Here is a 27,213-nt window from a genome sequence, read left to right as displayed (position 1 = left end):
ATTATCAGTAAACACATGAAAATGTATTATCGCTGGAAAATATCAAGAATATCTAGCTTTAATTAATTTACTTCTTTTAAGATTTTATTTATTTATTTGACAGAGAGATCACAAGTAGGCAGAGAGGCAGGCAGAGAGAGAGAGAGAAGCAGGCTCCCTGCTGAGCAGAGAACCCGATGTGGGGCTCGATCCCAGGATCCTGAGATTATGACCTGAGCCGAAGGCAGAGGCTTAACCCATTGGGCCACCCAGGCTCCCCCATCTAGCTTTAATTTAAATATACATTTATATTATTGCTGGTGAGGTTCAACCCTTATACTGGCATGTAAATAGCATATGTTGACAAGAATATGCATAAATAGCTATTATGGTGTGAAAATAGGTATTGCCACCCTGGAAAGGAGTTTGGAAGTATCTAGTGACATTGATAACTCTATGCCATGTCCTATTCAGCTAGTGAAAAAGAGAGGCAAAGGCTCTCCCCCCAGAGAGCATGTATTCTTAGTGGTAGGCTGGTAAACAAACTTCTAAATTCTAAAGATAGGTTAGCCTGCTCGACATTGTTGTCCCATATATTCTGTTATGTTGATATTTTTTCATTCTACTTTTTCTCTGTGTTTCAGATTGGCTAATTTCTGTTTCCATGTCTTCTGGCTCACTGAAATTTTCTCCTGTGGTGTCTAATCTTGTTCTTTTCTTCTAAGATTTTATTTGGGAGAGAGAGAGCATGAGCAGGGGGAGGGACAGACCCTGAGATCATGATTTGAGCCGACGTTGGACACTTAATCCACTGAGCTACCCAGGCACCCCAATCTTTTTTTAATCCTGTCCTGTATTTTTCGTTCAGTTACTATATTTTTTATTTGTGAAGTTTCCATTTATTTGTTAAACTTAAGCTTTTATCTTTACCATTTTGTTCATTTTTTCCCCTTCAAGTACAGTAACTCTTTCAAAGTTCTTTTGTCTCCGAGTCTGTTTCTAGTAGCTGAACAGTGGTAATCTTTTTATAGTGGAATATTTCAAGCATTTACAAAAGTAGAATATAATAAATCTGCTGTACCTATCAACCAACTTCAGCATGTATCAGTATATTGAATACCTCCTAGCATACCTTCATCTGTACCTCCTACTTTGCCATCCCTTATAGTTTCTGTTAAAATCTTATTTATTTATTTATTTATTTATTTATGAGCACGAGAGCAAATGGGGTGGGAAAAGGGCAAAAGGAAGGGTGGGTAGGGAGTCTCAAGCAGACTCTGTGCTGAGTGTGGACCCGCACATGGCACTCCGTCTCACAACCCCAGATCATGACCTGAGCTGACACCAAGAGTTGGATGCTTAACTGACTGAGCCACCAAGGCACCTCTTCACCTCTGATTATTTTAAAGCAAGTCATGAAGAATCCCTTTCATATATAAGTATTTCGAAATGAAACTACTCTATTGTCATACTTGAAAAAAACCAGCTAACAGTAATTCCTTAATATCATTTGATAGCCATTATTGTATATATTTGCTAATTTGGAGATTTACATGAACTCTATAAATTTCAGCAAAAGTAAAAGTTCCTAAAACTGAAATTGAAAAAAAGAGTTATCTTGACTGTTTGAGAAATTGAGTTTATAATAACAATGGTAATAAAACCTTCCCGTAAGGAATCATTGAGCCCAGATTCCTTTAATTGAAATTTTTATTGAGATAATTATAAATTCATATACAGTTATAACAGAAATTGCAAGGTAGTTCTGTGTACTTGTTACCTAGTTTCCACAGTGGTAACGTTTTGTAATATTCTAGAACAAGGGAGATAACTGACATTGATACAGTCCCCCAATTATACTCTTTGGTCTCCTCTTACCTGGGTAGTTTCTCAGTCTTCCTTTGTCTTTTTTGACCTTGATAGTTTTAAATTTTACTGGCCAGTTATGTAGTAGAATTTTTCTAAATTTGAATTTGTTTGATGTTTGCTTATGATTAACTTCATGTTACATGTTTTTGGCAAGAATATGACAATAATGGTATTGCATCCCTTCCCAGTGCATCTTAGATTTGGTGCCACATGATGTTGCTAACTGGTGATGGTAACTTTAAAGTGATTTAAGATGGTGCCTTTGATATTTCTTTACTAAATTGCTTTTTTTCTTTTGTTATTAATAAGTATCTTTTTGGGAGAAACAGTCAGTCTATTAGTATCCTATTTTTCATCATTATTTTACCCACTGATAATAGCATTTGCTGATGAGTTTTAACTGAACAGGTATTGCTGTAGTATTTGCCAGTTGGTGATTTTGCATTATTAATTTTTGGGCACCTGAAATTCTGTGTTTGGTACTGTGGTAAACTTGCTTATCTAGAATGATAAACTAATGAAGTTGAAAGAAGTTTGAATGATCCTCTGATGTTAACTATGTTCAGTATTCATATTGTGTTAGTACAGGAAGGAGTTTTACAGAATTTTTGTAATATTTTAAAAAGCTTTTAGCATTCTTTTAGTTTGTGTTATAACATTGCTATTGGAAGTTTGTGGGTTATTGTTAGTTCACAAATTATTGTTACTGTATTTTTGCTGAGATAGTGTGAGGAAATAAGAGTATGCTTAGAGGGGCACCTGGGTGGCTCAGTGGGTTAAAGCCTCTGCCTTCAGCTCAGGTCATGATCCAGGGTCTTGGGATCGAGCCCCACATCGGGGTCTCTGCTCGACAGGGAGCCTGCTTCACTTCCTCTCTCTCTCTGCCTGCCTCTCTGCCTGCTTGTGATCTCTGTCTGTCAAATAAATAAATAAAATCTTTAACAAGAACAACAACAACAAAAGATTTTTTTAAAAAGAGTATGTGCTTAAAACTTTCTTTAATTTGGCCTGTCCACCCCATTGATGCGGTATTTTACTGAAGTATTGGTCAGCAGCTGCCGTCAGGCATATCTGCTGGCATATCAACTGTAGATTTTCTACTACTTCTGGCTTCAGCTTTGTTCTCAGCGTTGTCAGTTGACATGTATGTTAGGGAACACCTTAATCTGGGCCCAGCATTAAAAAAAGTAATCATGTTTTTATGTCAGAAAACCAGAAAGAGTGCTAAGTATTCTGTATTTTGTATCTCTAACATCATCAAATGGAGAAGGCACTAATTTTCAGAAGAGCTAAGTGAAGGAGGGGGAGGTGAAACTAATAATTGGCAGTTATAAAGAGGCACATGAACAAAAGATGAAAAAGAAAAGAGAAATTGTAGAGTTCTGTTTGGTTGATGTTGTCAGTTTATCCAGATCCTAGTTAGTTGGTAAATTTTGAATCTGCGAGGTAAACAGTAATTCATTTTTTAATTATTTTATCCTTTTTTAATAGATCCTTTTAATTTGATTATTATTTGTTCATTTTCTAGGAATACAGGAATTTCCAGAAAATATAAAAAATTGTAAAGTTTTGACGGTTGTGGAGGCCAGTGTAAACCCTATTTCCAAGTAAGTTCTCAGTTGAATTACAAGTTAATTTTGAGTAAAACAGCTGTGAATTAGTAGTAGCAAATTACTTTCTATATTTTTAATGAGTAATTGGTATTAGGTTAAATTATTTTTAGGTTAAAATGAAACCTTTTTATAACCATGGTTTTTTCTAATGCCATATTTTCTAACCCCCTATTTTACAAAGGTAAATTAGACATCTGAACAGATAATCCAAATGTTTTGCTCCAGGTCTCACAGATGGTTTGTGTCAGTAATGAGGCTAGAATTTGGTTTCCTTTCTCAGTGATACTTTCAGAATGTAAGAATATCTTCACTCACAAATAAGCTGTGTAGCACACTAAAACTTTTGAAAATACTAAAAGAAACTGAAAGATCAGGAAGGTAAGAACAACAAAAAAGGAAAACCATTCGATTGGTTGCAACATATGCCAGAGGTCATAAATTTTCTTTTATGATAGTAATGGCTATAAATAGAACACTTTCATGACTCCAGAACTATTAAGTTTTGCAAAAATGGAATAGTGAAGCAAAAGATGAGTAGAGCATGGTTTAGTGTAGCTAAGTCAAAAACTAAAACCGGTTTTCACATAATACAGTACTGTATTTAGTGAATATTTTCAAACATTGGTGCTTCATTTGCTGTGGTAGATGAAGGAATGTGACATAGGGAAGAAACAAGATAAGTCAAAGACTGGGAAGTCTCACTGCAACAGAACTTTGTACTTTTTAAAATCCAGGAAAAACATGTAATGATGATATTTTATCTTTAGCTAAAAATATTGCTCTAGCATCCAGTTCTAGATCTGGAATTTCTTTTGTAAACCAGAGGAAATAAAGGGAAAGCTGATACATACAGGTTCTCATATGGCCTTAAAATGTCCTTTAGCTTTTTGTGTTATTTCTTCTTATTTGCTTATTATAAAATTATGCAATCTTTATTTGGTTATTTAAAGGCCAGATTTTGAAATTGAAAATAATTTCTAAACTAGTGGTTCTCAAATGGGAATGATTTTGCCCCCAAGGGTCATTTGGCAAATTCCGAAGACAGTTTTGGTTTTTAAAACCTGCGGTAGTGGGTGGTGCTACTGGCTCCGAGTAGATAAGGCCAGGCTTGCTGCTGAACAGTACAGTGCAGAAGACAGCCTCCTCAATACAAAGAATTATCTAGCCCCAAAAGTCCATACTGTCAAGGTTTGGGGGGAAAAAAAATACTGTCAGGTTTTGGAATTCTTTATGAATCCTTTGGATTGATGTTAGATAAGGCAAATTTCAAGAGTGCTTGCTGATGTCATAGTTATGTCCTAAATACGTTTCTGTGTATTGTGGTTCATTCATAGTTGACCTTTTTGTGCATATTTTATCTTCCTGAGGCAAATACTATCTCATTTCCTATTTATGAAGAGAAGAAGTTATTGAAATAGGTAAATTATTGTAAAAAGGAAATCTCAAGTTTGCGGGTCCCTCATTAAAGTAAAAAGGTAACTGTTAACTGTTAAGAACATGTGTTGGTTAGACAGATTCTTAGATAGATTCTGAGACTGAAATTCTGTGTGTTAATTTAACTTAAATTCTGATATATTTTATATAGGCTTCCTGATGGATTTTCTCAGCTGTTAAACCTAACCCAGTTATATCTAAATGATGCTTTCCTTGAGTTCTTGCCAGCTAACTTTGGCAGGTAAATTACAGTTTCTTTTAAAACCTTTTCTTGTTAGCTCTTACAAAGTTTACAAAACTACAGGTTGCTTTAGTAATACTATTAATTATACTTTCATATGCTCTTCTTTTGTAATTATTTCCAAACCTTGTGGTTTTTACAGTTTTTTTGGGTCTTGTTATTTTGTCTTTGAATTTATATTCCCAGATAAATAAATAAGCAGTGAATATTTAGAAGAAAAAGGTAATTTACAACTTGAATTGGTTTTTAAAGTATTCAAAAATACTTTAAGTGTGGGTAATTTCTATATAGTTGGGAACAGAATACTATATTTTTAGCATTTATCATATTTGAAAATGATCTAATTATTGATTTATCTGTCTGCTCCACTAGAATCAAAATTCTGGAGAAAAGAATGTGTGTTTCTGGGGACCACCCCATTGGCGCACTCCTGCCAGTATCTGAACATAGAGTAATTCTTGTCGTTATTGTCTTTGAGTAACTTTTTTTTAATGAAAAGATGAACAGTGAGTGAATGACTATTAGGTATCAAATTATTATTATTTTAAAACTAGTAGAGAAAGTACTTTTTCAATGGGATGTCAATTTTAGTCATCTTTTTGTCAGTAAATAAAGATGCATACTGTATGATCTCACTTATATGTGGAATCTCAAAATAAAACCAAACCTGAGCTTCATTAGATACAGAGAACAGATTGGTGGTTGGCATGGGTGAGGGTGGCAATATGGGCAAAGGTGGTCAAAAAGTACAAATTTCCAGTTATAAAATAAATAAATTTTGAGGGTGTAATGGACAGTATTGCTGTACTCAGCAATACTGGATTGCATATTTGAGAGTTGCTGAGAAAGTAGATCCTAAAAGTTCTCATCAGAAGAAAAAAAATGTAACTATGGTGATGGATGTTAACTACACTTATTATGGTGATCATTTCACAATATATACACATATACATTATATTGGCTACCTGAAACTAAGAATGTTATATGTCAATTACATTTCAACTAAGAGAGAAAGAATTCTGGGCATTGTTGTAGCCCATTGACTGTCCTATGGGACCCACTTTATCATGCTTCGTATATTTATTTACATACATAAATATATATGTGTGCGTATGTGTGTTTATGTGTAATTATGCATATACTTTAATATATTTATATATGATGTATATATTATATATACATACATTTATATATATTATATATATATAAAGCATACTTGACAGATTCCTTTTTTATATCTGGTATTTGGACCACTTTTTTATGGAAATATATTTGACATAAAACATTTTGTAAGTTTAAGGTGTACAGCATGTTGACTTGATACATTTATATATTGCAATATGATTGACATTATGGCATTAGTTAGTAACTCTAGACCACCCAATCTTCTCATTTTCCTTTAATTTTATTGGAATGTGCATCACTGAAGGGCCAGAGGATTTCTCCTTTTTTATATCCCCTTAAGTTCCCTTGTTGTTTTTTCTCTTGGAGCTGGACTCTGGAGTTGAATTACTGTTCTCTAACCTACTAATGGCTAATATTTTGGAGGCACGTTTGCATGAAATGCTGTAGGATTGATATTTAGGGACAATAAGTTGTGCTTTAAGTGTGTTTAGAAGTGTTTAACTTTTTCCCCCAACTAATTCTGGAGGGCAGAAATAGTCTTTTCTTACTTTGCAATTACAGAATATTGGTTGCTTTAAAACTTTGGAGCATGACATCACTTTGGTAATTAAATTCATTGTCTTTGTCATAGATGATTGATTTGTTATTTGTTATTTTGTTTTGCAGATTAACTAAACTCCAGATATTAGAACTTAGAGAAAACCAGTTGAAAATGTTGCCAAAGTAAGTAAAGGAGCTATTCTTTCTAAAATGAGAATTTTTAATTCTTCTGAAGATTTTTTTTAAGTAATCTCTGCACCCATTGTGGGGCTCAAACTTAACAATTCGAGAGTCACAAACTCTACTGCCTGAGCCAGCCAGGCACCCCAAGAATTTTTAATTCTGAAGTCCTTAAAGAAATGTTAGCTTTGTAATATCTAAAATATGAGTGAAAATTATTTTTAAAAGACTGACTTGTGATCATATTGTGATCACATTGTGATCAGTATGACTTGTGGTCATATTTTAATCAGTGGTATTAAATATAAAACTTCCACATCTGTTAGTATTTTATAGTGATTTCATAAGCTTTCTGAATTTGGTCTTGTGTGACAAATATCAAAATGTCTATAAAACCTACTAGTCCCATATAGAGGTCCCAGTTCATATACTAGAGCTCTTATACAGTATTAATTAGTGAAATCTGTAGGGTCTTTATGTGAAGTCTGATAACTGTAATTTTAAGAATTTGTTGGGTTTTGTAGTCTGTTGTAAGTTAGAAGTGGGACGGACAGCCCCCTGCTGGTAAACTAACATCAAGAAAAGATGGCAATCCAAGAGCAAGTAAGATAAAGCTAAAACAGATCTACACACTGAAAATGCACTGTAGTGTGTGTCCATTTATTGAAAAAAATACATTAAAACTTCCTGAATTCATCACTACATTTTTCCAGTGTAGGCATTGGCAAACTACTGTCTTACTAAATCTGGCCCACTGTTTATTTGTGCAAAGAAGTTTCACTGGAAACACATTTATTCATTTACATATTGTCTACGGTTCCCTTTGCTCTATAGTGTTAGAATCAAATAGTTGCGACAAAAACTGTATGCAAAGCCTAAATTATTTATTCTCTGATCCTTTACAGAAAACTTTGCTGATTTCTGTTGTGATTGATTTGTCAGGAGTTTAATTGTTAGCTTTTAAGGGAGATATCTCCAGTTCCCCAAGAGTTAGTTTGGCTTACTCAGCTTCTGTGGCATCTTATTTGTATCTGTTATGAAATTTACCATGTTAGTCTTGTTTTTGTTTTTTTTTTTTAAGATTTTATTTATTTATTTGACAGAGATCACAAGTAGGCAGAGAGGCAGGCAGAGAGAGAGGAAGGGAAGCAGGCTCCCTGCTGAGCAGAGAGCCCAATGCGGGGCTCGAACCCAGGACCCTGAGATCAGGCCAAAGGCAGAGGCCTTAACCCACTGAGCCACCCAGGCATCCCAATCTTGGTTTTTTTATACATTTTATTTCACTCTTTTTTAAAAAAAGGTTTTATTTATTTATTTGACATAGAGACACACAGTGAGAGAAGGAACACAAGTAGGGGGAGTAGGAAGGGAGAAGCAGGCTTCCCACTGAGCGGGGAGACTGATGCAGGGCTCTGTCCCAGGACCCTGGGATCATGAACTAAGCCAAAGGCAGATGCTTACCTATTGAGCCACCCAGGCAACCCCCCCTTTTACTTCTGTTTTTACCTGGCCAACTTATATGCATTGCACACATGCACCTATAACCTTCCCCATGAATATAAGTCTGAGGACAAGGAGCATATCTGGTTTTGATTCCCAGAAGACATCATCTATTAGCTGACGGTTGTTCAGCGCAGAAAAGATTGGTGTTTATAGTGATGGTTGTGAGTGTAAATTAAAATGGGAATTATGATTCATATTAAATTCAAAAAGGTTTAAATATTTTACAGATGTGGTACTGGCATTGATGACTCCTTTAGTTCAAACGGACTGCTTTCTAAGAGATTTGAATAGGATGTAAATTGTTTACTGTAATAGCTAAGCCTATAATTAATATTGTTTATCTGATACCATAATTTTAACTTACTATTTTATCTCCTTATTTAACTTTAAATTGGGCTCTGTCTGATATATTTTCAAATATAATTCTTTACTGCTCTCTTTTTAAGACTTGTGATTAAAACTTTTGAGACCTCACAAACCTGTAAAGAGGCAGTAGTTTTAAATGTACAAAAGTCATGTGCATTCAAGTTATGTGAGTGAATCTTTTTATAATCAAAGATGTGAGCAGTGGGAAAGCTGTTTCAGATATGTAGCTAAGTGAAATTTAATACCATCTAAGTACTAGAGGGCACAGGGCCAAGCACACAAAAGATGTGGTTTTTTCCCCCTGTGACACAAGACAAGATGATAAAAAGGAGTTAAATACAAAGAAATTTGAGAGGTAAATAGGAAGAAATTTGAGGGATATATTGTTTTTGGTTTCTCCTTGAAGTAGGAAGCTGGATCTTAAATGAAAAGACTTGAAAATGAAAACTTGAAATTTTGTCTTAGACTTTTGAGGTATCTTAGTAGGACTAAAGTTGCCAGTATAAATAAATGCAAGTTAAGATAGAGATATTTTGAGGATTTTACATTTTATTTCTTTTTTTGTTACATATACATGTCATTCACTTTTCCCTGCATCAGTTTTTAAACTTCTTTCTAAAGACGTCATTCATAATTGAATTTTTCCAATGCACTGCTTCTTTTTTGTATTCTTGTATGACTTATCCTTTTGTTACAGTGTTTAACTGCTCTGTGTGGATTTTCTATGTTCTTTTGTCATTTTAAGAATTTCTTCAATTCTCCCCTCCCTCCTCACACACCTTTCTACTTTTCTCAAATGCTTACCTGGATATAGTTTAATGTCATAGCTTCTCATCTTTCTTCAAAAGGTCCTGGAAACCTTCTTTGTTATGAAGCAAACTACAACTGACTTAGAGAAATTTTGGACAAAGATATGAGTAAGGGAAACAATTATAGTTGCGACTAGGCCTTTAATAAGTCTAAGTTAAATAAAGCAGCTTTGAGAAAAATTGGTGTTGTGAAATAAGTTAAAGGAATATTGATAGAATGGCATACTTAAAATGGAAGGGTTTGGAAAAATTAGTTTCCTCTAATGTTGGGTCAGTAACATAGTGTCATTACAATTATGTGTGTTCTTTTGTTTATCTATTATTTTTTAAAGATTCTTATTTATTTGAGAGAGAGCAATAAAGATGTGCACTTGCAAACACAGGGGAGGAGCAAAGGGGGAGGGTGAAGAGGCTGCCTGCCAAGGAAGGAGCCCTAGGTGGGACTAGATTCCTGGGACCCTAGGAACATGACCTGAGCCGAAAGCAGTTGCTTAATGAACTTAGCCACCCAAGCGCGCCCCCAATTATGTGTGTTCCTATGTTTGTTAGTTTTTTCACTGAAAAGGCAGAGAAATGTTTTGTGAGTTTTATTTTACTTTTTCTAAATTGTTAAATTTCTGGAGAAGATAGAAATAGTCCATGTTCTTATGTTGTAATATAAGGAGGCTGTTGGTTTTTAATAGTGTTAATTTTTAAGTCATTAGCATATTAATATATATTAATAAAATGATAATAACTGTATTTTGCTTTCATTTTGACATATCCTAAAAAATTATAGCACAAAGTTCTTTATCTAGGTAGCTGGTAGTACCTCAATCTATCAAATACTAGGTTTCTCTAAAAATAGTAATATAAGAGTATAAATATGTATTTGAATTAACTAGTTTAGGTTTTTTAAATGCTGTATTGAAGGAGAGATAAAAGTACAGTTTAGTTTATTTCATTATTAAATGAGGTTTTGTACAATTTTCAAGTCACTGTAGTTGCAAGAAATATTGGTAGCAAGTTGGAAGTTAAAAATGATTTTACTACTCATATTTATGATTCTTATAAAACTTGATTTTGAGTTGTATTGAAATTAATTTGGAAATGTGGTAAGAAATTTACTGTTTAGAATTTTGAGTACTTATTTTTAGAATTAAGCTATTTTGAAGTTTTACAAATATATGACCAGTCTTGAAAAATGGTAATAATTACTATGTAGCTGCCAGTCTAATTCATTAGTTGATTAATACTATATGAAAATTTATTCTGTGAAAAAAGCAAAAACCAGTTATTCATATTCTGGTCCGTGTGTTTAAATTTACTATGACTGTTTAGGAATAGAAATGAAGACCTGATGAGAACCCAAATTAGAGAATAATTCATAACTTATTTTATTTAGAAATTAAATAAAGAATACTTTTCTGAGAAATTACATTTATTTTGTCAATATGGTGAAACCTGTACATTAGATCTTACCTAAGAATGTTTAATGCTATTGATTTGAAAGCTTCCATTTAATTGATATTTTTATATACTCAATTCCTCATTAATCCCTTGTGCATAGAACCATGAATAGACTGACCCAGCTGGAAAGACTGGATTTGGGAAGTAATGAATTCACAGAAGTGGTAAGTTCTTACAGTCTCTATCCAAAGGTCTTAAATTTGATTGAGAGCATGTGAAAGTTAATGTATTTATTTCTTAGCATTTTTTTTAAGATTTTATTTATTTATTTGACAGACAGATCACAGATAGACAGAGAAGCAGGCAGAGAGAGAGGAAGGGAAGCAGGCTCCCTGCTGAGCAGAGAGCTCAATGCGGGGCTCAATCCCAGGACCCTGGGATCACGACCTGAGCTGAAGGCAGAGGCTTTTAGCCCACTGTGAGCCACCCAGGAGCCCCTCTTAGCATTTTTAAATATAAAATAGGTTAAAGATATATACATATTTTTGGAAAAAAAGATATGAAAACTTAACAGGGAGAATTAATCAGATAGAAATATCTGACAGTAGTGAGAATCAAATGTAAAATAAAGGAGAAACCCATGGAAAAAGTAACAAAGTTAGGCACAGCAAGTAGACAATTTGAGAGATCATAAGGGAAAAACAAAGTTTCATCAGCCTAGATGAGTAAGAAAAAGTACTTCTAAGGCAAAAGTAGGTCCCTGAGGGTATTGCTCAGGAATTTATTCAATGATAAAGTATTTTTCTATAATTTTACTTAATAGCTAAAGGGAAAACATTGAGTGAAACCACTATTTATTTTTCAGTCGGTAATAAGACCTCTGAATTGTTTTTGTTTTGTATGCAAAGTGTGCTATGATATAAAATCAAAAAGGAAAGGAGTGTGTAAGTAGATTTTTATCTTTAGTGAGTTCTCCAAAAGAACTCAGAAAATAAGCTAGATATTTTTTCTGAAGAGGAATTAATTGGCCTGAATATCATCATCATTAAATTCTTTTACATTATGTTTATAAGTTTGGGTTTTAAAATTTTGATAGATTTCAAATGATAGTCTTTTTTTTTTTTTTAAGATTTATTTATTTATATGTGAGAGAGTGAACTAGCTCATAGAGTGGGAGGGAGTGGGAGGTTAGAGGGGAGAGAAAGAGAGACTCTCAAGCAGACTGTGCTGAATGCAGAGCCTGAGGCAGGGCTAGATCCCACAACCCTGAGATAACTGCCTGAGCCAAAACCAAGAGTCTGGCACTTGAACTGACTGTACCACCCAGTTGCCCCTAGTGTTTTTGGTTTTTTGATTTTTGTTTTTATTTATTTTTATTTTTATTTTTCTATTTTATTTTATTTTTTAGATTTTATTTATTTATTTGACAGAGATCACAAGTAGGCAGAGAAGCAGGCAGAGAGAGAGGAGTGGAAGCAGGCTCCCTGCTGAGCAGAGAGCCTGATGTGGGACTTGATCCCAGGACCCCAGGATCATGACCTGAGCCGAAGGCAGAGGCCTTAACCCACTGAGCCACCCAGGAGCCCTTGATTTTTGTTTTTAATTCTAGTATAATTATGATACAGTGTTATGTTAGTTTCCGATATACATTATAGGGATTCAATAACTTACACATTACTCAGTGCTCAGTGCTCATCAAGAGCACTCTTAATCTCCTTCACCTGTTACACCATCCCCCCCACCCACCTCACCTCTGATAACCATCAGTTCTCTGTAGTTGAGAATCTGATTCTTGGTTTGTCTCTTTTTTTTCTTTCTTCATTTATTTTGTTTCTTGAATCCCACATATGAGTGAAATCATGTATTACTTATTTTTCTCTGACAGACTTATTTTGCTTAGTGTTATACTTGCTGGAACCATTCATGCTGCTAATAGCAAGAGCTCATTCTTTTTTGTGGCTGAGTAGTATTCCATTGCACATGTGGCACATATACACCACATCTTTTTTAAGGTTTTATTTATTGAGAGAGAGCACAAGCAGGGGGAAGGGCAGAAGGAGCTGGAGAAGCAGACTCTGCTGAAGAGCAGGGAGCCAGATACAGGGCTCAATCCCAGAACCCTGAGATCATGACCTGAGCCGAAGGCAGACACTCAACCCACTGAGCCACCCAGGCGCCCATACCACATCTTTTCTTTATCTATCCATTTGTCAGTGGACTTAGGGCTGCTTCCATATTTTGGCCATTGTAAATAATACTGCCATAAGTAGGGCTGCATATCTTTTCAAATTAGTGTTCTCATATTCTTTGGATAAATACTTAAGAGTGGAATTACTGAATCATATTTTTAATTTTTTAAGGAACCTCCACACTGTTTTCCATAGTGACTGCACCAATTTGCATTCCCACCAGCAGTACAGGAGGGTTCCTTTTTCTCCACATCCTTGCCAGCATTTTTTCTTGTGTTGATTTTAGCCATTTTGACAGGTGTGAGGTGATATCTCATTATGGTTTTGATTTGGATTGCCCTGATGATGAATGATGTTGAGCATCTTTTCATGTATCTACTGTCAAATGATAATCTTAAGAACAAGACTTTCTCAGTATTTTCAGCTTCATGATTGCCCTGTGGGTGTTGTATTATACATTTGCTCATCAAATAGTGAACTTTATAGCTGAAGTCAGTGGAAGAGCATGGTGGTTTTGGATATCTTATTTTTTTCTAAAATACACTTTCATTTTCTTTAGTGTATTTTCATTGAAGATGGTTTATGATGGCTTTTATCATGTGTTGTAGAAGTTCTTAGCCCCTTGTGAAAAAATACTTGTACTAAATTGTTAAGCTATTGTACTCTTAAGGTATTTAAAAATATTAATCTACATATTAACTATTTGAAAAGTCCTAATTATTATTCTATGAATCAGTAACATTCAGTATCATTAATTTTTGTACCATTTCGGTCTACAGCATTACAACGCATTTTTTAAAACTCACCCTTAAAGTGATAACAGATAAAGCACAAAAAGATATTTCTTTTACTCCAAGATACACCTTGCCTATATTTATGTGTTAGCAGCAAATCTGAATGACATGACTTCTACGTATTACTTGTATTACTGTATTGATTAGGTATGATGGTACTCTATGCCATCACAATGTCAGTAACTGTGTTTGTGTGGTGACAGAAGTACCTTTGAAGCATGCATTCAGTAGAGCCTGCAAGGGCAAATGCCCAAGATGAAATTTTGTCTCAATACCAAGGAAACCCTCTGTGTAGTTTTTTGGTTATCAACACCATATCAAAAACAATATTTCAACAATAAATAAATGGATTTTTAAAAAAACCAATGTTTCATTATGTAATTGCTAAGAGTTTAAAATAACAGCATGTGCATATCATGGATTATGCCTTAGTTTATTTACCTTTCCCTTATTATTGGGCAGTTGGTTTTTTCTTTATTTTTCTCCCTCTTAGTCATCTGGGAATATCTTTGTTCTTTTCATTAAAGGCTAAATCTTCTTTTTTTTTCTTAATAGATTTTATTTTTTAGAGCAGTTTTAGGCTCACAGCACATTTTAGCTAAGGGTAGGCACAGAGATTTCCCATATACACCCTTTCCACACATGCATAACTTCCCCGATTATCAACATCCCCCGCCAGACATTTGTTACACTTGTTGAACCTACATTCCCACATCATAATTGCCTGAGATCCATATTTTATATTAGCTTTTACTTCTGGTGTTGTACATTTTGTGGGTTTGGACATGTGTATGATGATACATACCACCATTATAGTATCATATAGAATAATTAATTGATAATTAGTTAACAATGATGAATCAGTTTTCTTAATTCTTAATTGATTCTTCCCCCATTTTATTTATTTATTTATAATTTAAATGTAATTAATTAACATATAATGTATTATTAGTTTCAGAGGTAGAGTTCAGTGATTCATCAGTCTCATATAATACCTAGTCCTCATTACATCACATGCCCTCCTCAAATGTCCATCCCCCAATTACCCTATCCCCTCACCCCCCATCTCCTCACCCCCGTCCCCTCCAGCAACCCTTAGTTTGTTTCCTGTGATTAAGTCTCTTACAGTTTGGTTAACTCTCTGATTTCATCTTGTTTTATTTTTGCTTCTCTTCCCCTATGATCCTCTCCTTCGTTTCTTAAGTTCCACATGTGAGTGAGATCATATGATAATTGTCTTTCTCTCACTGACTGACTTTGCTTAGCATAATACCCTCTAGTTCCATCCACGTCGTTACAAAGGGCAAGATTTCATTTTTTTAATGGCTGAGTAGTATTCCAGTATATATATATACCACATCTTCTTTATTCATTCATCTGTCGATGGGCATCTGGGCTCTTTCCATAGTTTGGCTGTTGTGGACATTGCTACTGTAAACATTTGGGTGCACGTGCCCCTTCTAATCACTACATTTATATCTTTGGGGTAGATAACCTAGTTGCACAATTGCTGGGTTATGGGGAAAAGGCTAATAAATCTTTTTACAGATAATGATTGAGAGTATCTTTTTATTATATTCTTGAAAGTGATGGCACTTATTTTTATTTCTTTATTAGTTTTATAAATACTTGAGCCTGTTGTATAATCAAAAGTTTAAATGAATTTTATGCAATCTACTCTTCTGGAATGCTTATCTTTGAGTTTTCTTTTAGTAGTACCACTGTAGTAACTATAATGTAATGAAAAGTCTAGAATCTTGGCTCTGCTCCATGCCACTCCCCCCCCCAGTTATTTATTAAATGTTTTAAACCAGAAGTTACCATTACAAGTTCCCTGGCACTACTTCTGACAAATAAAAACATTCAAGTAAATTATTGAATTCCCCCACCCCCTTCTTACCCAAACAGCCTGAAGTACTTGAGCAACTAAGTGGATTGAAAGAATTTTGGATGGATGGTAATAGACTGACTTTTATTCCAGGGGTATGTATGTCAAACTTTATATGGTTTCTCTTAGTGCAGTCTGTTCTTTGCAGTTTGATGAATTGTACATTTTCAGATTACTTTTTTTTTAAGGATGGTTATATAATTGTAAATATATTAGATTTATTATTTAATTTAATTTTATTTTTTAATTTAATTTAATTATTTAATTGTAAATATATTAGATAGAAGAAAATAGCATTTTTTTAAACTATCAATATGTTCTTGACTAAATTCAGAATATTAATGTAGTAAACTTTGTAAAATAGATTCTTTTTAATTTCCTGGACCTGGAGTGTGTCCTTTGCAGTGGTTGCAGTTGAGTTTATATCCTAACTCATTTTGTCCAGAGAACTGTTAAAGTGGGATATTTTCCATGTAGTTTCTGTCTTAACGACTGACATTTATTTATTCCCATGCCCAAAGAACCTAAGAATCTTGTTACCTTCTGTTGTCCTGGACAATGGTGACAGCTGAATTCCCAAAGAAAAGTGTATGTCCATTGTCACTCTGCTAGGCTCTTAGCAGGAACTCTTAGCTTTATTACTGAATACATTACTTACAGCATTTAATAAAAAATTGAGTCTTTTCTCTCATATAAACATTTAATTGTGAATTATAACTTGGTGTTGAGTTTATTACCTAAACTAGCCATAAATTCACTTAATATAGTCATTAGATTTCCTTTTTTTACTTACAGTTTATCGGTAGTTTGAAACAGCTCACATACTTGGATGTTTCCAAAAATAACATTGAAATGATTGAAGAAGGAATTTCAGCATGTGAAAACCTTCAAGACCTCCTGTTATCAAGTAATTCACTTCAACAACTGCCTGAGACTATTGGTTTGTATTGCTTTCTAATTCATGTAATTCCTTTTTACTAATGTAAAATCTCAGAAATTACATTTTTGCCATTGTTTCACTTAAAGCTTTCATATATCAAATTTTATATGTTATGAGCTAGTTTTATTGTACTGCCAGTCACAGATCTTATTTGAATAGTTTCGTGTGATCAGTTACACATTTTACATCTTGGTTGATACTACTATATTTTTCTTTAAGGAAATGTCATGTTTATCACTATAATAAAATTTATACTATTTAAAAAGAAGTTAATTTATCTAAACTATAGTACCTATTCATAGCCCTTATCTAGTATCTTTTTTTTCAGTCTCCATTTTAGACTCAAAGTTGAGAAAACAAACCAGTTAGCAAATTCCATGAGATTCTATATTTGTAGTTGCTTTTAGTCTGATGATGCTTCAAGGAAAATGAATTATTTTGATTCAAGAACCAAAAACATAAATCTTGCCATCTTCATGATGTTTAAACATAAAAACCAAAAAATATTTTTATATATTTTATTAATTGAGTTACATAGCTGTTTTTGCTCAGGCTACATTTTGCAGATTCTACTATAACTTATTCAACAGTTTTAATTTTAAATTAAACTCCATTTTTATTGTTTTAGCATTTAGGATACACAGAATAGTTTGCCATATACCTGTGAATTTTATACACCTACCATTCCTTCTTGCCTGTGCTCACTTGTGCCTTGACATTATTTTAAGGAGCAGTGCTACGTCTGCGAACAAAGCAGGCAGAAGTCCCTCCTTTTATGAAGCTTGCATTCTAACAGGAGTAAAATAGATACACACTAATGTTAAAAGGTGATATATTGGTAAAAGTTGAAAATATAGGGTAAGAGAGTACAGATTAATGAGGTTGGATTGGTTTCTCTTTTAGATAGGTTGATTAAGAAAGTTCTGTATGATTGATGTGTGCTCACATTGACTGTTGTTTGACTTGCTTCTAGTTCAAGCTGGAAAATTATGTATTATTTCTTCCCTTAAATAGGTTCACTGAAGAATGTAACAACTCTTAAAATAGATGAAAATCAATTAATGTATCTGCCAGACTCTATAGGAGGGTAAGATTTTTCTGAATCACTAGAAGACTTTACTTTCATTCAGCTTTATATGTTTATGTTTATAAACAGTATGTATGTATTTCATTCAATCACATATATTTCCAGATAAGTGCATGAATAGCATCTAAAGAAGATTCCATAAGCATTTAAATAAGTAATTGGTTACAGGTTGGCTAGGTTTTTTTATAAAGGTAGGCTTATTTTTTTGTTAAATTAAGTTTAGTGGAAATAAGAGTTTTTCTGGATTTGTTGAAGTCAAGTTCAAACGTTGATATATTCTTAAGTTTTGAATTATGTATAGGAAACTTTAAAAATAATGTGTGTTTTCTGTTTTAATTAATTAGGTTAGTGTCAATAGAAGAACTGGACTGTAGCTTCAATGAAGTTGAAGCTTTGCCTTCATCTGTTGGACAGCTTACTAATATAAGAACCTTTGCTGCAGATCATAATTATTTACAACAGTTACCCCCAGAGGTATTGTATTTTAAATTTGCTTTGCATTTTCTTTTTTTATTTTTTCTATATTATTCATTATAGCTATCCAGTGTGGTTTTATCTGTTTTCTTTAGAAATAATTATGTAACTCTGTTATCTATTTTCTGAATAACAATCAGCTATACTGATTTACAGAGATACCTAAATACTTTTCTTTATACATGGAAATTAGTAACTGAAAAGAGAAAATATGTTTCCTATTATAAATGAGAAGAATGTTTTCATTACTTTCGTAAATGATATTTTACTTCTGTCTGTTAAGCAGTAGGCCAGAATTTTGATCCCCACTTTTATGTTTCTCCTTCAGATTGGAAGCTGGAAAAATATAACTGTGTTATTTCTCCATTCCAATAAACTTGAGACACTTCCAGAGGAAATGGGTGATATGCAGAAATTAAAAGTCATCAATTTAAGTGACAATAGGTTTGTAATAATGTTGATTTATAGAAAATATTGATTGGATAAAATTGAAGTTTCATTATATGATAGAAAACGGCATGCATGTTGCTCTTTTCCTATATATTTTTTGTTTTTAAATAGAATTTTCATTTGAAAGAATGACCTGATTTTACCTGTGGTTTTTAATACTGTGGTAATTTGTCATAGTTAATTTTGTGTTGACTTACAGCTTGAGCTATGCAGCCGTTCTTTGCTTATAGTCACCTTTTTTATAGTCATATCTTCACCTTAATACTGCTGCTGAGTGGAGCAGGTTTTCATCTAATCTGCTCACTGTATTTTTCTGAGCAGAGACATGATTAAGCACCCATTCACATAGCTTGGGTAACACAGTCAAGGTGCAGAGCAAATAGATCACTAGAATTACTAAATTGGAATCATGTTAAATTAAGAACAACCTGTCCATAATTTTTCCTGAGGTAAAGATACTTACAATGATAGAAGAACGTTCATAGAGCATTTTTACATTATGCTTTCATAGTATCTTACAAAGTATTCAAAACAACACTATGAAATAGTACTGTAGGTATTGTCATTTTATGAGGAGAAAATTAAAACCCAAATTTCAGATGACTCATTTAGCTTGTAAAGTAGAGGTTTAGTGTAAGACCAGTTTTCTAATTAGGGTATTCAGACTGTTCCATTTTATTTTAGAATAACCACTGCCTGTTTTAAAAAAATTCAGTCCTCATTTCTTCCCATACTTTGTACCCCAAAGCTACAGCCCTAGCCCTAGGCTCTAGCAAATTGCCTTGGAAGATAGGCATAGCAGAGTGGATAAGCATTAATAAGGTAGAAGGTTTAAGTAGACATTCTTTTTAAATAGGTGCTGTTCTAATTTGGCATTCTGATGAATTGTTAATATCACTTTGTTTTTTATTCATTATAATGTTTAAATAGTCTTTGGAATATGAAAGTGCTGGCTCACAAGAAAAAATAGAACAGTACAGTTTTTATAACAAAATATCACTAAGGCCTTCTGTAGTAGTTTGTTCTTACTAAATACAAATAAAATATTCAAAGCAGTATTATGATACATTGCTTAATGTGTTCTTGAATTTGCATTAAAGTAGGGATGGTTAATATTTTTTCCTAGCAGAGAGTTTTTGGGGGTTTATTAGATTATCCATTTTCCCCCTAGCTGAATTGATTCAGTGGAAGAATTGTATTTTTAAAGTGATTCTTATTAAACTGGATAGTATTTTGTCATATCTGTGTCAAAGACCTATATTGGGTTCTCTCCTAAATTAAATTTTTTTCTCCTATTTTCATACTCAGCAATACAATATTATTTAGAAGACCATTAGGTTTTGCTCTTACATTTTAACATTTGTTATTTTAATTTTGTATTTTCCCCACAGGTTAAAGAATTTGCCCTTTAGCTTTACAAAGCTGCAACAATTGACTGCTATGTGGCTCTCAGATAATCAGGTAGGCATTCTGATTTTGTAAATTACTGGAATTCCAATTGTGTTAAATGATTATGCGTAATAATTTACATGGGCTCATTTAAGAGCAATTATACTCTGGTATACATTTTAAAATATATATAAGAAAAATCTTGGAAAATATTGAGATACAGATATTTTTGTGTAGTTTCTGTAGATTCAAAACAATAAATCCTATTGGACTTGTCTAATTTCTCTTGAATCTGTAAAAAGATACATTGATTAAGAAATCAGACTCGAACTTCATTTTGAAAAGTGTTTTTCTCATTCTCCATACCTTTCCAAACTCCTCCAGCCCTTAGCCCCTGCTCAGCCCTGCTGTCCAGAGCATCTTCTGGGCTGAGCTGCTCCCTTGGGGCCAGAGAGGGGTGGGCTTGAAGGACTGAGTGGATGTTGGGTTTTTCATTCAATGAACTGGTGATTTCTTACTAACTTAAAAAAAAAAAACCCAGACTTGATATTCTCTAACTTCTTTAAGTTTTTATAGTGATCCTCTCTGGCATATATATATATATATAAATTTAATATTCAATTTATTTTTTTTCAAACATTTTTTAAAAGATTTTATTTATTTATTTGCCAGAGAGAGAAATCACAAGTAGGCCAGAGAGACTGGGGGAAGCAGGCTCCCTGCTGAGCAGAGAGCCCGATGCGGGGCTCGATCCCAGGACCCTGAGATCATGAGCCTAGCTGAAGGCATAGGAATAACCCACTGAGCCAACCAGGCGCCCCCTAGGACACTTTTGATAGTGAAAGGAGCTTTATGATAATTGTGTCAAAGGAGCATGTGTAAAATGCGAATGTCCCAGGCAAATTGGGCGTTTGGTCATCATGGTCATAATCAGTTATTTATATATGCCACTAGTTTAAGAGGAAGAATTGATCCTCTGATACATGTCAACCTACTGTAGTTGAAGGTGAACAAGTATAACATGAACAAGCAAGTAGTAGGATCAGATTGTTATTTTTGGAAAGCTTTTTGGGCTGCACTGTGAAAGATGGATTTAGCAGGGGTGATGGTGCCAGGTGTGAAAGCAGGAGAGACTGGTTGGAGGGCATTGCCATACTCAAGGCAGTAGAACATGTTGGCTTGAAGTAAGATAATAACAGGACCAGGGAAGAGTGGGTATATTTAAGGCATAACTTAAAAGGCCACATCAGTAGAATATATGAAGAATGCACGCGTGTGAGAAGAAAGGAAGTAAAAGCAAAGATGAGCCTCAGAGATGTAGCTGGAGTGACTTGCTGGATATTGATCTAGTAATCAAAATGAGGAACCACAACAGAAAGAAATAGGTTTATGGGAAGATACTAAGTTCCAGTTAGGCATGTTAAGTTTGAAGTACCTTTGATATATCTGAGTAGGCATCTAGAGAATAATTCTAGAGGCCATGATCCCCCAGCTTCCTCGACTTTGTTCTAGACTGTGATTTCTGTGCTCTTGGTTTGTCCATTCTTTAAATTTCGAACCTCCTGGGATTTCTCAATATTGCTCCTGAAGGCACAATTTCCTTTTCTTCAGGACCATTATAGACCTATTCCTTCTTTTGTTTGTTCTATTAAGAAATTTTTTTAAAAGTTTTCCTTCACAAGAAAAGATACAGAAGCTCAGCCCATCATCTTAATCACTTTTTTTAGGGAATAGTTTCATATCTTTTATTATTTTCTCAAAAGGGAGTCTATGAATTTATTTATTTAGTTGTTAGGGATGGATGAATACTGAGGAACTAACATACATACATATATATGTTTATTTATGTATTTATTACTAACATTTAAGTGACAGGTGGATTAAAAGACTTAGAAAGGGTGGCCATAGAGGTAGAAGAAAAACTTTATGATAGTAGATTCAAGTTAAGGATGAGGTAGCTGGCCTGAAGAAGTTGTAATGGGATAAATGCTGTTGGGGGGTCAATTCAAATGAAATCTGGAAAATATACATTATTTCTTGCCAACTTTTGACTATAGCTAATGTAGTTTTAGAACTACATTAGAACAAAAACCCAATTGATGCAATTTAAGGAATGAATAAATGAGAGAATGGAGGCATACAGTTGTTGATTGAGCTTTTAAGAAGTCTGGATAAGAAAGAAGAGTGGAACATAAACTGGTAGCTTGGGGCAATGTAAGAAGGAATCCTTTAGTATTAGAGAGCATTTTTATAGGTTGTTCAAGGAGGCTATGTAGAGAATGAGGTTAAAAATATGAGAGGGGGTGGATAATTGTTGTGTAACTGATAGAATTTAAAACTGGTAGAGGGATGCCTGGGTAGCTCAGTTGGTTAAGCATGTGCCCTCAGCTCGGGTCATGATCCTGGGTCCTGGGATTGAGCCCCACATCAGGCTCCTTGCTCACTGGGGACCCTGCTTCCCCCTCTGCCTGCTGTGTCCCCTTACTTGTGCTCTCTCTCTGACAAATAAATAAGTAAAATCTTTAAAAATACAATAAAACTGTGGCAGGAGTTCTTTCTTGTCCTTTTGAAGGCAGCTTGGTCTGATGTGAGAGGGAGAACTAATAATGTTAAGTTGAAATTCTTAGAATGTAGCAGTTTCCAGGCAGTTCTTAAATCCTATTTTTTTTTTCAATCTTCTAGAAAACAGTATCTTCAGAATATAATTTAGGAAACGTGGAAGGGTTTTCAGGCAACATTGAGTTCCCTGTTGAAGTTGGTTACCACAAACTTGTAGCTACTGATTTGCTCAGTTGTGTGATACAGAGAAAGCACATGGTTGGTAATGATTCTGGGTTGCAGCTTTGGCACTCCAGGTGTAAAAGACAGACAATGCAGCAAGGAGGTCTTGATAATTGGCAGGAAAATGGTTATAATGGGATCCAGTGAAGTACAGAGAAAGAAGCAAAGATGAGAAGGAATGATGGAGATAAAGTTGGAAGTTCAAGGGAGCATCACTCTTGGTGAAATTGACAAGCAAGTATTGTTGGAACACTGGAGAGAGAGCACCAGTAACATTCTCTACTGGTTATCCTTGCGATTGACCACTCCTCAGTTTCCTTTTCAGGAATTTTTCTTCTGCCAGTCTTTTATAGTTGGTACCCCATGTAGTACTCTAGGTTCTTCTTTAGTTTCTTTTGCTGTACTTTCCTGTAAGAAAGAAAGATGCAATTATTCTCTGTATGCCCATTATTCCTAACAGTTATCCTCAGCTCAGTTCTCTTTCCTGAACTGTACAAACAACCATTGTCTACTTAACATTGCTACCTAGATGTCTCAAATTCAGCTAGCTTGAAAATGAACATTCCATCCTCTGCTCCAAATTTTTCTTTTCCTGGGTTCCCTAGATCAATAAAAAGTACTTGCTAGAGGCAGGGACTTGAATGTGTAATTCTTTTTTTTTTTTTTTTTTTTTTAGATTGTATTTATTTATTTGACAGAGAGATCACAAGTTGGTAAAGAGGCAGGCAGAGAGAGAGAGAGAGAGGAGGAAGCAGGCTCCCTGCTGAGCAGAGAGCCCAATGTGGGGCTCGATTGGGATCATGACCCGAGCTGAAGGCAGAGGCTTTAACCCACTGAGCCACCCAGGTGCCCCAATAGTCAATTTAAATTATGCTTCTAATCAAATACTTTCATACAACTTAAATGTTTCTAAGGAACTAAAAGTTATTCCTTGGACTTATCTTTGATTGATAAACATTTATTGAAGGCTTACAATAGTTCATGAACTGCTTTGGGAGCTTGAGATATATTGGTGAAACAAAGAGAATCTTATATTTTTATTGAGATTACACTTTCAAGAGATAGAAACAAGTAATTATGTAATAGTATGTCAGAGCTACAAAGAAAAACAGAAGCTGATAGGCATTAGAAGAATAGGAGAGCAAGAGTAAACATCCTGTTTTAAATAGGGTGATTTAGGAAGAAAGTGTCTTTCTCTAAGGAAGGGCACCAGTAGAGCAGATGCTCACAGGAAATTAGGAGTGGCCATGCATAGATTAGGGCAGTGAGTTGGAAAAGGAGGTACATTTAAATATTAAGAGTAAGGTCCTGGGATGCCTGGGTGGCTCAGTTGGTTAAGCAGCTGCCTTCGGCTCAGGTCATGATCCCAGTGTCCTGAGATCGAGTCCCACATCGGGCTCCTTGCTCAGCAGGGAGCCTGCTTCTCCCTCTCCCTCTGCCAGTGCTTGCTCCCTCTCTCTCTCTCTCTCTGACAAATAAATAAATAAATAAAATCTTAAAAAAAAAAAAGAGTAAGTTCCCAATATTGGAATGAGCTTGTTGTAACTGAGGAATAGATAAAAACCCTGATGGCTGGAATACAGTGAACAAGGAAGAGAATTGAGTAAGATTAGATCAGAGAGGAAAACTGGAACTAGATCACATAGGACCTTTTAGGCTGTAGTAACCAACTGGGGTTTTACTCTGAATTAGATAGAAATCTATTGAAGTATTTCCTGCCAGGGAATGGCAAGAGGTAATGTACATTTTTAAAAGATTGTTTTGACACTTGAGTGAGGAATGGGCCATAGTTGGGTGGTAAGGTTATGGGTGGAATATTCTGTTTTGGAAGGAGAAAGTTTAGTAAGGAGGCGGTTGCAGTAGTTTAGAAGGAGGTGTTGCTTGCCTTCAACTATTGTGATAGTGAGATGGTGAGAAGGGATGTAGGGATGTCAGGTATTGGCTGGAGATAAAATTTGGGAGTCAGCATTTTACAGATGTTCCATTTAACACCATAGAACTGCATAAAATTAGTAGGGAGAGAGGATAGAGAAGAAGAGAAGATCAAAGACTAAGCACAGGAAAGAGAGTGGCACCACAGGAGAATAAGAAGGACTAGCCAACCAGGAGAGTATGTTATCCAGAGAGTCATCTGAAGAAAGTGCTTCAGGAAAGATCATCTGTGCTACATGTTGCCAGTGAGTTGGGTAGATGAGAACTTCTAATTGACCATTAGGTTTGTTAAGGTAGAAGTAGTTGCTGACCCTGGGAAGAGTACATAGTTTTAGTGGAACGTTGGGAATGAAATACTGATTTCAATTATTACAGTTCATGGGAGGCAGAAAGGTCAGGACAGTGAATCTATCTTAGTTCTCTAGTTAAGTTTCCATTTGGAAAGTTAATAGATAGGTCTCTCTGTATTTGCCTTGGTCTTAGAAATAAATGTTAGTATTTTATCCTTGCAAAGAGTAGTTATCATTCACCTGTGAAAAACTTTGGCAAAATATTTTGCGTTTAATTTGAAATGTCTCAATCTTAGGATTCACAGTGTAGATTGTTATAAACGTTCTAGTTTAATTGGTAAGAAATCTCCTGTATAATGTTGGCTAAGTATTGGATTTTAGGTCCAAAACAAAACAGGGGTTAACTTACTATCTGTAAGTATGAGGAAATCTTTTTTCCATATCTATTCTTTGGTATTTCTTACTAATTTTTTTTTTTAAGCATAGAGTATGCAGTTTGCTGATCCTTTTAATGCTTAGTATTTGACCTTGAGCAATATCTTAAATTATCTAAAGCTGTATTTTCCCAAGGTTTTGGATATACTGGTCTTATATTCTTAAGTTCCATAGTTAAATTTGCTTGGGAGACTGTATTACATCCTCTTTTGAATTATATTAACAACCCTTATAAATCTTAAAAAAAAAAAATCGTAGGGGCACCTGGGTGGCTCAGTGGGTTAAAGCCTCTGCCTTCAGCTCAGGTCATGATCCCAGGGTCCTGGGATCAAGCCTCTCATCGGACTCTCTGCTCAGCGGGGAGCCTGCTTCCCCCTCTCTCTCTGCCTGCCTCTCTGCCTACTTGTGATCTCTGTCTAATAAATAAATAAACAAAATCTTTAAAAAAAAAAAAATCGTAGGGGCGCCTGGGTGACTCAGTTAAGCATTTGCCTTTGGCTCAGGTCATCATCTCAGTGTCCTGGCAGTGAGTCCCGTGTTGGGCCCCCTGCCAGTAGGAAGTCCGCTTCTCCCTCTCTCTCCACTCAGGTGCTGCTTGGATGTATAAATCTTAACTACTGTTCATCATATAGTGTATCACCTTTTATTTAGACCTGCACTGTCCAGTACAGTAGGCACTGCTGTCATGAGTGTAGTCCAGATTGAGATGTGCTCTAAGCGTAAAATGTACACTGGATTTTGTATATGTAATATAAACAAAGAAAGTAAAATATCACATTAGCAATTGTTATTTGATCACACATCAAAATTATATTTTAGATATACAGGATATGCTAAATTTAATGCATTATCAAAATTGAACTTATTTTTGCTTTTTAAAAACATGTAGCTGCTAAAAATTTATAAATTATCTATGGTTCTCGTTTTAGTGTCACTTCTATATTTATGCTGGACAGTGTTGACTTGGACTATTGAAAGTCCTAACTGGTCTCTGCCTCCAGTGTTGGCACCACTTTCAATCTTGTATCACCCCGATTTCATTCTGAACCACACTTCAAGTGATCCTTTTATCTGGTTCCAGCACTAATCTACTTAAAACCTTTTCATGACTTCTCCTTTCTCCATATTGTATCCTTGAAGACCTTACTCATCCTGTCTTCATCTCTGTCCCTTACACCTTCATTTTCATATCCCCAAATGAGTTCTCTCTTGGAACATTGTTTACCCCTCTCAACCTGGTTAATGCCCATTCATCATGTAGGAAGGCATTCTCTCAGGAATGCTTTCCTAATCACTCAAGATTGTGATAAATGAACACCTTCTATGGGTTCTGTTACTCCCTGTATCCTCTCTAACCTGTACTTAAATCATGTTTTAATGTCTCATTTTGTTATCCCTGTCTTTCCTTTCATATATTGTAAGCTCTCCTAAATTGGTAATCACTGTATACCTGGTGCCTGTCATAGTACTTTGGCATATAAAAGCCAAATATAAGTAAATATTTGTTGAATGAGTG

The 27,213-nt window shown here is 34.7% G+C and overlaps 1 protein-coding gene across 8 annotated transcripts in view; it reads left to right on the top strand.

Annotated features, from left to right (window-relative positions):
• The window catches only part of ERBIN (erbb2 interacting protein), a 136,423-nt gene that overhangs the window by 69,749 nt on the left and 39,461 nt on the right, over positions 1-27,213 (top strand). For all 8 annotated transcript variants that reach the window (XM_080804235.1, XM_080804232.1, XM_080804234.1 and 5 more), the window contains exons 5-14: positions 3,377-3,455; positions 5,047-5,136; positions 6,928-6,984; positions 11,209-11,272; positions 15,940-16,014; positions 16,715-16,859; positions 17,874-17,946; positions 18,291-18,420; positions 18,749-18,864; positions 20,262-20,331. In XM_080804235.1, coding sequence (XP_080660361.1) covers positions 3,377-3,455; positions 5,047-5,136; positions 6,928-6,984; positions 11,209-11,272; positions 15,940-16,014; positions 16,715-16,859; positions 17,874-17,946; positions 18,291-18,420; positions 18,749-18,864; positions 20,262-20,331 — 899 coding nt within the window. The remainder of the gene's footprint in view (positions 1-3,376; positions 3,456-5,046; positions 5,137-6,927; positions 6,985-11,208; positions 11,273-15,939; positions 16,015-16,714; positions 16,860-17,873; positions 17,947-18,290; positions 18,421-18,748; positions 18,865-20,261; positions 20,332-27,213) is intronic.

This window comes from Martes martes, assembly GCF_963455335.1.
Source record: "Martes martes genome assembly, chromosome: 5".
NCBI classification, from domain to species: Eukaryota; Metazoa; Chordata; class Mammalia; order Carnivora; family Mustelidae; genus Martes; species Martes martes.
This window is presented reverse-complemented; position numbering and strand designations above follow the sequence as displayed.